This window comes from Urocampus carinirostris, chromosome 2 (genome assembly GCF_059441175.1).
Source record: "Urocampus carinirostris isolate Australia breed hairy pipefish chromosome 2, RoL_Ucar_1.0, whole genome shotgun sequence".
NCBI classification, from domain to species: Eukaryota; Metazoa; Chordata; class Actinopteri; order Syngnathiformes; family Syngnathidae; genus Urocampus; species Urocampus carinirostris.
The window spans coordinates 39,620,280-39,631,280 of NC_142350.1; the positions used below are offsets into that span (position 1 = coordinate 39,620,280).

Below are 11,001 nucleotides of genomic sequence, written 5' to 3' on the forward strand. Positions count from 1 at the left end.
TTTTGTGTGTTTCTTTTCTTTTTTTATTACTTTATTGCTTTTAGTGAAGCAATTCTGTCTTGTAATCAAACATGTTCAGGATGGGGAATTAGGCAGGCGTCTGTGCCAATTAGTGTACTCATTCTGCTCTGAGACTCAGCAAGTGAATGATTCTATGCAAAACATAGCATCTTATTTTGATTGTCTTTTCTTTGTTTTATATTTCAAATGTCCCATAAAACAACAACGAACCATAACTGTTGCTCTATTTGGGGTTTATTTCATGAGGTCTTGTGGCCAACTTAGTGTCTGCAAGTTCTGCATTGGGAACTCCTCGTTTAATTTCTAAATGTATGCGTCAAAGTATTTTCACGTAACACCTCTTTATAGGCTTATGTTTCATCCTGACATTAAACACACGCGTAAACATTTAACGCTTCTTTAAAAAGATACCCAAACCTGAGAATAGTATTTGTTTCTACACTTTCTTAAATCTGATCGTGATTTATCTTTCCAACAGATGTTGAAATGCCTGTATGTAACCTCGTGTCCAACAAATTGGGCTTTCCATGTTACGGGAGTTTAATGGCGCACCAGTTTCTTCATAGCTGTCACATATAATCTCCATTATGTAGATTCAACTAACTTGTTGTTTATCAGGCACCTAGCAACACTTTTTTTGAATGAAAATTGCCTCTTTAAAAGGCTTGGAAAACTCTGCCCGAAGCCAAATGCCTTTCAGTTCCAGGTTTGCTTCAACAAACATTCTCGTGCTCAAAATCTCAAAAGTGGCATCAAAGTTTTCCGCTCACATTCTTCCATGTGGAGGCATACCATTCCATTTCGATGGAGGCGATGCGAAAGTTGTTCTCACGGGCTCCATCTGTGTGTGAGTAGCTTTACGGCCGCGACTTAAATTGGAATTGCTGCTGAAAATAACCAATTGAGATTAATTGCAGGAAATAGCTTTGAGAATGTTTGATGTTTGCGCGCATCTGTGTTATTCATCGGGAGAACCTATTAGCAGAGCAATATTTGGCCTTCTCATGCGCGGTGGCTTCAACAAGTGTAAAGGCGACCCCGGGAACGGATGTTGGGTGTGTGTTCGAGGTGCACCAAAGGGCCAAGTGTAAGCACATATAAGAAGGCGATTGAAGATAATACCGTTTTACGAGCGCTTACATACTTTTCGGGAGAAAAACTTAAACAAGTGCACAAATGGGAGCCAGAAGTGTTAAAAAAACATGCAGTAGTACCTCTTTATACAAGCACAAACATATACCTAAAAATATTTAGATTTTGGAGTTTTATTTAGAATTAAAATACTGCACTGACACGACGGAAAATCCAGATCATGAGCAGTCCTAGAGTCTACCACTAGTGACCGCTCACCACTTATGACCGCTCACCGCCTGTAACAACTCGTCCAGTTTGTGCATGCAAACTACTTCAGGCCAAACAAAATTGTGCTGTAAAAATGTGTGTATGTTCATTTTTAATTTACTGTAACTTTTATTTAAAGTGTACACTAAGCGCTTAGGTTTCATCAACAGTGTCTTGATCTCACATTTTGTTTTGTTGATATTGTCTTATTTATCGTATTACTGTATTTTTTATGCTCAATTACTAATCTAGTGTGTCATAGTGATCGGTAAGATCTGCTTTATGGCTATTCACGGTCAACTTTCATTTTATATTGGCTTTGCTTGTTTATAAGTAATTCGAGCTATGAGCGCAATCTTGGAACATATTTAGCTTGTATAAAGAGATAAACAAACTAAACCGTTTTTATTTATTTTTTTTTTTTTTCAAAATCAGGATCCAGATTTAGTCTCAACATTTGTGCTCCTCCTCTGTTCAATTACATTTTCACACCCTGTCGAAGAACAGTCCTCGCGCATTACTGAAAAACAGTAATTAGTTACAAATTACTTTACAGTTAAATAGTAATTCATTTACCCCCAGATTACTGACACTAAAAAGGAGTGCGTTACTCTGAAAGTTACTATCTATGGTAGTTACAAATTTCTATATATACTCGCATAGAAGCCTACCCCCTAAATACTGGTTTAAAAAAGCTTAATAAATTAATTTTAAGACAATGTATTCCAACATGTGGAAGCAGTGAACCCTTCATATATATCTTGACTTGTGCAAGTTTGCAAACAAACACTTAGACGAGAGATTCCATGACCATTCCACTCAAAGACATCCTTATCCATTTCTAGGTACTGTCGATGTTTCTATCTCATCTTTGCACATTTGGGCCGAGTTGCAAATTCCATTTGTGTACCCCTCTTTCACACTCTGACATTTTCATCTAAACCACAGGTGGGCAACCTGGTCCTTGATAGCCACATGTTCTTCATGTTTTTGGAGGTTTCTCTTTTCCAACTCAGGTGATACAAATGTTCAGCTTGTTAGCAAGCTGTGTGAGAGCTTGTTGGCGATCCTTGGGATTGGAAACACCTAAATTGAACAGGGATTACAACTCTGATCTTAACTAAACTTTGTTGTGGCCTCCAGGTTGCTTTATCACTCTTAGCTTGAAGTCAGCAGTATAGAACTGATGTTTTTTTTTTTTTTCAGGCATGACGTATTGAACTTTCTAGGTAATTATAAACATCCCCACCCTATGGAAGTTGTTAACTGGTTTATCAAGTGTTCTATGTGACAAAGTTTATATTAAGCAATCAGAAGACACTGTAATACATGATCTGCATTAAATAAGTAACTAAATAACACTGCAAAGCACGATGTAGTAACAACAGTAGAGTTGCAAAATGTTTTTGATAAAGCGTTACAGTACCCGTTTAAAGATTTGTTATTCCCTGTTTCAATAGTTATGTTAAAAACATAACAGAATAGAGCTCCTAGCAAGGAACCAATAGCACGTTGTTGCTCATTTTTCGCTGAGAGCAGAACACACATGCCAACGTAGACGACAGACAAAACCTATGATTATCATAGTAGTCAATCACCAGCAAGTCATTGCTTGAAATTGGAAAACCAAACCTCTTCTTTTACCTCGTTTTGCCTCCACCCGGTGATTCACAAAGGACAAAAACCCTGAACTAGACGAATTTTGATGATTTTTTTTTTTTTTTTTTTTCGTAGTTTTGAAAAATTGCTTGAATTCACTAAGAAAACATTGCTAATGATAACGGGATATAACTTTTAAACCAAATTTGAGATCTCCCTTTTTGATGTCTCTGTTGAATATATATTTATATTGTTACTGGACTTGCCTAATTTATGCGTAAATTGACAAGATATTGTTACTAGCTCGGCCAAGAGTTGTCATCCCTGTCGTGTTTCTTGCCACGTAACTGCAAACAGTTCAACGTCGTCAAAGTGTATCCTTAAAAAAAAAAGACTGAATAGATGTATTATGTTGGCCAGGTTTTAATTCCTCCCGGGAAACTTCCTCAATCTCTTGGACGGTTGGAAATCTTTGTGATCAGAGTGGCGACCTACACATACACTTCGTTATCTTTTATGTGGCCTTGCAATTCAGTAGCCAGCGTTTTCATAAAGGGTTGATGGTGCAAAACGATAACTACACACACTTACAAATGAACGGGATGTCGTTTTCCAGCGGGTCTCAACCCGGTGGGGGAAACCTGGGACAGATTAACCCAGAGAAGAGTTGAGTTTCACAAGTTCCATTGGCGCAGGGAAGTGTTGGGGTGAAAGCTAAATTCAAACCTCATGTACAGATCAGAATATCGGTGCTTAAAACATATACGATCGACCCGTTTTTGCGTGTTTGATATCAGGTCATAGTGAGGGAATAACTTGATAGAAGAGTTGATGGAACTTGTTTGAAATGGCAGCCTCTGAGAATCCTGGCAGACGATAAAAAAGAGTTGAATCCACAAATTGGCTTGTCCTGCATGATGTATTGCCTGTTTGATAAGAACACAAGTGTAAGAGAAATTCAAAGAAAATCTTGCCAAAATAAATCACAAATGCAGCCTAAAAACACAAGTGTATGAGAAATTCAAAGAAAATCTTGCCAAAATAAATCACAAATGCAGCTACAGTAATAGAGTTGCTTTTTGATTCAACTTCCAAATCTAAATTTTTGAAAATGCAATATATTAATCTTTCTTTACAAATCCACAAATTCACATTTGATACAGTTCTCCTAAAAAAAACACAACCTGGAAATGCGGTAAAGAAATAACAATTTGGGACCATTTGGTGGGTGGTCAACATTCAAATACTCTACAGGAATAAGGGTATTAACGAAGACTAAGGAAAATTTACAAAATGGTAAAAATGTAAATCCATGGAAGTTGAACTAAAAATGTAGTTAACTTTGTCTGCAACAAATTTAAACATAGCACTCCATAATAAACAATGTAAAACACGTAATAAAGACTTTAACTTTAAAGGTATGTAGACACGTATGTTAGCTTAGAGAGGGATGGGCACCACCAGGCTGTACTTTCCCAAGACACAGCACAGAAAATAAGGAGAGAAGACATCAATGGATTTTCAATTTACCAAAAGAACAGGGAAAGACCAAAACCTCCAATGATGAATTTGAACCTGTCCTGGAACATTTCTTTTTATTAAATTTTCGAGGTTGCAAAAGCCGATCCACCCTAGAGGGTGTGGATATTAAAGAACAGCAATATGATTGGCCGATAGTGACAGTTCAGATTGTCAAAACAAAAAAAAAGTCTAAATAACAAACTATTTTGAACCAGAACCGGATCAGGCCCCACTGCGTGATGTTACTCACACAAGCCTTTTATTTTACGGGAAATGGGGAGTCATGCATGTTAGGCAGCAGTCTGGCGTAAAATGATAGGAAGCCAGAGGCTGACGAGATCGATACCAATTGTCTGAGATGATATCGGACAGATGGGGTCGATACCGGACAGGACGGGACAGACAGGATAGATAATGAAACAGGATATCGAAAATAAACAGGACAAACTAGACAGGAATGAAAACTGGAGAGAATAATAAACAGGACAAAAATAGACCGGAACGAAACTGGAAACCGATATTAAACAGGTCAAGAATAAACAGGAACAATACCGGACAGGGAAAACCAACAGGAAAACAGGACCGAGTCAAAACCCATGTCTTGCGGGGCAGAGGTTCGTTGACGGACTGACAAAGGAAAAATGAGAGCACTGAGCTTAAATAGACGGAAAGCAAATCTGTCAATGAGCCGCAGCTAGCGCCGCACGGGCGGGGCCAATTGGGCGCTATGGCAACCGTGACACAAACTGTTAAATCTTCTTGCAAGTGTGCTGCAAATAAAAACTGAATAAACGAATCAAGACTTAAAAGAGAAAAATGAGTTAAAATAATAGGCAAAAATGTTTACAAGGTAGTGTTTGAAGACTGGCCTAGGTTGTGATGCAAAATAAGTAGTGCAATAATATTTAGCAAGGAAATTCCCAAACAAGTCCCAAAACAAGTAACAAATACCTATTTTCTATAAAATACCTATGTTTCAATACAATGCTCCTTTTCTTTCAAGATTTATATTTAACACAGTCTTGCAAGCTTGTTTAGGGTGGTGATGGCCCCAGGGAAAAATTCTCACTGAGCCCATTAGTCTGTGTGTTAAGGGACCCTTAGCACCTACCAGAGGGCAACAGGTCAGAGAGCAACTGCGGTTTTTAGGTTTTAATAACACCAATCAACATAAGGATGGATGGGCTGGTGCCTGGAGTGCAACAATTTCCAAGTAGTCTGATAGACGGGTGATTGGAGCAAAACACCAGAGTGATGGTTGTTTTTAATGACAAATAATATACTTTAAAGTTGGCCTGGAGAGGGATGGGTGCCACCAGGCTTCACACAACAGGAAATGATGGTGTTCCCTACAATGTTAGTGGTTAAGGGATCCAACCAGCTGACCACCCAAAAAAAAGATTGCTATCGTCACATTAACTGATACCCATCCCTAAAAAAAAGGAACGAAATGAATTGAATTGTGTTTATTGCCTTTAGTAACAACGTACTGGACATTGTCTCCGAGATTAGATTTAGCACTGCAGGATAAACCACGTAAGAAAAACTTAAAAGACAAATAGAAAACTATTAACAAGATAGTGCACGTGTGGCCTAAATTGTGATAATAGCAATAACACTTATCAGCAACAGAAATGCTCAAATAAGCCGATAAATGAGATATGAGTATCAATTTTTCAATGCAATTGGCAAGGTACCGTAAATTCCACACCACAGAGTGCACTCAATTAAGACATGCTCAAATTCAGAAATGAAACTCAATTTTGTCTTTGTACTAGCCGCACCAGATTGAAAGCCGCAGGCTTAAACAGCTAAAAAATGAATGTATTCACGTCTATTTCTTACTTCTAGGCTGTTGCATTCAAAATAAGACCCACATTTGTCAAAACCTCCAATATACAAACATGTATTTATTCTTTTGATATCAGTGACATATAGCATATTCGACTATAACAAAAATACAAATATAGCTCTACAAATATAAACATAGAATTGCAGTTAAATAAATGGTCTTTATTGACATTATGCAAAAGAGCAATGAAATTGAAGGGCTTCTTTTCAGTGTAAGGAAGCAATGTAGAGAGCGTCCGGCTAGATGCACGATCCTCAAAAACAGCAAGGTCTCAGTAAGTAACAAATGTAGCAGTTTTCCGCGAGCTGTAGCTCCAAGTCATCCATTTTATTGCTAATGAATCCGGCGTTGGTGAGATACAGGCTTGGCAGGGGTGGCTTGTGAGAGTTGTTTCGTGGTCGCAGCAGTAGGCAAGACCCGCATCCCCACTTTTTCTTCATCTCATGCCGCCACCTCAGTCTCTCGCCGGAACCGATAAAAATCCACAGGGCACCCACTAGTGACTTTCTTAATTTCAACAATCTTTATTTTCAATGTAAAAAGCCACTAAAATACTAGCTGTACGTGCGTTTTGGGTGGACACATTGATTTGTCTGCCAACCTGGTAGTTTGACTGACAGCATACAGCAACCTATCACAGTCGTGCACACAGACAGTCACGTCCACCCAACAGACACACACACACACGCAGCCCTCCGCTATCTGTCCCTGTGATAGCATTTGCTGTGTGTTGTCTGCTGCAGAACACAATGCAAGATGAAAACAATGTATTTTAAAACTGCATTAAAAAAAACGTGTTCTAACGAGGGATTACTGTAAGTCAATAAATAAGATATGACTACAGATTTTTCGATGTTACTGGCAAGAAATATACTTTTGGTGGCAATGGCCCCTGGAAAAAAGAGAGAATGTAGCTGAATCATGAATTAACACATCTTTCTGTGTTTCTCAGGCTCAGGCAAGCATCGATCCAAAGAATCCAAAAAGAAGGGCAAACAGAGGCTGCGATTTTGGGCCCAGAATCAGCATAGTGACCACTTGGCCTCCGCTCGCTCCAGCCAGTAAAGACTGAAACGACGGACTCGCCATTAAACGAAGAAACAACGCGAAGCTGCTAGCTGCAACCATGCTCTGACTTACAAAAATCAAGAAACACCGTCAACCTCGCCTGCCGACCACTCTCCCTGCACTTACGAAGCCATCCCGAGAGCATTTTCCAAACATGTCTACCAGTACCAAGCCATTAAAAACCCACGCACCTGCCTCTTTCTGCTTACCCCTACGGCTGCACCGGTGACTCAATCCCCGTTGTCCTACAGCTACCTTTCCTCGCCGACCTTCACAGTCGGCGTTACTGAGCTCATTTCCCCTTATGTTATTAACTGTCTAGGATGATTGAAAACGGCGAGGTCAACCGGACACTGGAAAGTCGGGCGGGCCAAGGTGTGGAGAAAGGCAGTGATGGAGTCGGCAAGCCGCGTTGGTCAGGGGGCGTTGGTTAGAGGGGGCATGAAAACAACCTGAAGGAAGAGAAGAAACTAAAAAATAGAGGAGGCCAAATAGCTATGGAGCCAAGAAGACGGCACCTTCAGTTGAAGAGACTTTATTTGTTTGTTTTGTTTCTATATTTATGTCAAAGCTACCCTCACCTTTCTGGATATGGACAGTTTTTTTTTTGTTCTGTACATTTTTAAAGAGTAATATTAAATAAAGTACCATCCATAGTTGCAAAGAATTTTATTCTCAGCACAAACTGCTTTTGTTCAGTTTGATGTCTGCTTTAACTGTATAGTGTGCATAAGAAGGAAAATAAATAACAAAGCTTTAGTCATTTTAGGAGAGGTGGTTTGAGAAGTACGTCATACTTGCTTTCTCAGAGAACTTTATACTCTCACACATGCGCAAAGGTGTCGATCATGCAGATCCAGTCAACCCATGCACAAACACAACTACTGTATACTCTCTCGTACACAGTGCAATACTCTCTCACTTCATTTATACTCTCACACTACTCTACAAGCTCTAAACTTTTCAACTTGAGAGCGACTTTTTGTTACTGATAAGCGCAAAGGGCACGTGGTTTGACATGCATTTCTAAAATAACAACTCATCATGTTTTTACTGTATTGATACTGTCATTAAGAGTTTAATTACTGGAAGTAGGCTTAAATAGACTTAGACAACCACTAAATTTTACTATCACAATGAAACCAACGCTGGAGAGCTATCTAAGGACAGCACACATACTACGATACTCTCACACACATAATACAAAACAACTCCAGGTACTTTTGGTAACAATGGCAATGCACACTGACTGTGTGTATATGTTATATAGTTCAATGCGAAAACTCGAGTTGCTTCCAGTATAGTAGTATGTGTATGACAACATAGTAGTGTGTGTAGGAAAATATAGTAGTATGTGAGGGAGAGTAAAGTAGTGTGTGTATGAGCGTATGGTAGTACGAGTGAGAGGGTGTAGAAGTATGTATGAGAGTATAGTACTATGTGCTAGAGAGTGTAGTAGTGTGTATGAGAGTATAGTAGAATGTATGAGTGAGTATGTGGATGGGTCTTACTGTGTCTGTGTGAGAGTATAGTTGCATATGTGTGATAGAATGATGTTATAGTATATGTGAGGGCAAGTATGATTACTTATTAAACAGCGTCTCATATCGTTTGACTAGCATGGCAAAAGACACACATGTACATAGTTACTTAACTATAAAAGCTTATTGCTATATTTTCAGTATTGATTTGTCGACAAATCTAAATGTTGTAGAGATACAATGCTGTAACCCCAAGCTGCAGATTGAAATGATTAAACCCAATAACAGCCATAAGAGCTATTCAATTCCTATGTTATATATTTGATTTATTTATTGATTTGATTTTGTACTTTTATGTTTAATAGCTATTTCTATTGCCTTATACTGTTACTCATGTATGCTTAAATGTTTGAGTTTCACATTGCGTGCACACCTCATACCTGTCAACCTCAGCCAGTTGCTCCCCTTATTGATTGCAATTCCACTTAATATGCGATATTAAACCTTACAAACACAAAAAGGCACCTATTTACTCACAAACAAACTACTTGTCTTAAAAACAAAAACAAAGAGAATTTGTGTAAACAAGTTTATTTCGTTTACCAAATAAAGAACTCAAACAATCCTGTCAGCATCTTTCTTAGTCATGTCCCCACTTGCAGTAAATTTAGTGTTGCTTGTTAAACGTAGCAATACAGGATTTCACAGACTTTATCTAATCTGTAGAGGATCCAAAAACTCGTAAAATACTGGGAAACGTTGTAAGTTGACAGGTATGATATCTTAAAGAATTGGGTTTGAAATGTCACGTTGTGATGTATTACATCCATTCAATCTACTGAATTCTGTTGCAGAGAATACATGAAAATGACGTATACAACTCGCTTTGGTATGTTAACCATTAGACGTCAGCAAATGTATGTTCAAAGGACTCCATCTGTGTACATTGTGTTTTATTAAACAACATTTCATGTGACTTGATCATTGATAGTGATTGTCTGCATCAAATACACAGTATTTATGAGGTACATTTTCATTCTTTCACTGCCATTTCACAAAGGTTTTTGGTAATTAACGTCCTAAAAAATACAGTGTTCGGTGAGACAAACAACTTAATCAAACTATTATCTAAATCGAGTCAAGTGATGTCAAAGGAAGTGAGTGACCAAATAAGGTAAGGTTGAGCAAACGAAAAAAGAGAGAGAAAGGGAGTACATATAGAAAAACAGAACTGCAGGATTGTGACATGCTATGTGCACGTCTCTCGTAATCAAATCATTTTTTTTAATTACTATTGGCCTAACTGTTTTTCTTTTAATCAAAAATTTGAATAGTACTTTCATAATCTGAGTCATGCCTACTACATTACGATTAAATCGTGAAGTTTTCACGCTTTCATCAGAGTTTGGAAATATCCCCTAAAATTTCAATATCACACTGTGAGACCAATGCATGACACATAGCATAAATATAATAACTAACTAGTAAACAGATAATATAATATTTGATTTTGATGTAATATTTTTCACATATAAATTGTTAACATTATTACTTTATGTAAATAAATGAATTATGAGTTTACAAGCAAATGTAGACGCTGTCCTTTGATGCAATATGTATTTCAACCTAAATGGTTTTGAATTACATAATACAACAATATTTTTGGGGATGTACCCTTATTAAGTGTATTAATAGAGCACTGAAAAATTATATTTCAATGGCTGGAACAAGTTGAGCACATTTTGATTAATTTAGGTGTGGTCAAGTATAATCTAACGTTACCAGTATGAGACGATAACTTGGACTTTGAGTCCCATGAAGGATGTTTTTTGACTTCACGAAGGTAAACCACAAATCAGGGGTCTCCAACGTACCTCGTGCGGACACCAGGGTGCCCCGTAGGAACAGCTGAGGTGCTTGCGGACCTTTTTGGAAAATAGCTCACCAGTGGGTCATTGTTACTTTGTACTAAAATTATATGTTTCATTGGTTGACTGAGTCTATTTGACCCTACTTCCAAATATTTACCCGGTAATAACCTAGTATCAACAATGATAACATGATAAGTTATTATTTTAGAACTGCATATCGGATTGGGTGTCCTTTGCGTTAATAAGT

The 11,001-nt window shown here is 38.0% G+C and overlaps 1 protein-coding gene across 1 annotated transcript in view; it reads left to right on the plus strand.

The window, feature by feature from the left end:
* rspo2 (R-spondin 2) overlaps positions 1–9,859 on the plus strand; it is a 104,380-nt gene extending 94,521 nt beyond the window's left edge. The window contains exon 6 of the mRNA XM_088327946.1: positions 7,287–9,859. Within this exon, the coding sequence (XP_088184072.1) occupies positions 7,287–7,399 (113 nt within the window). The 3' untranslated portion in view covers positions 7,400–9,859. The remainder of the gene's footprint in view (positions 1–7,286) is intronic.
* The last annotated feature ends 1,142 nt before the right edge of the window (positions 9,860–11,001 follow it).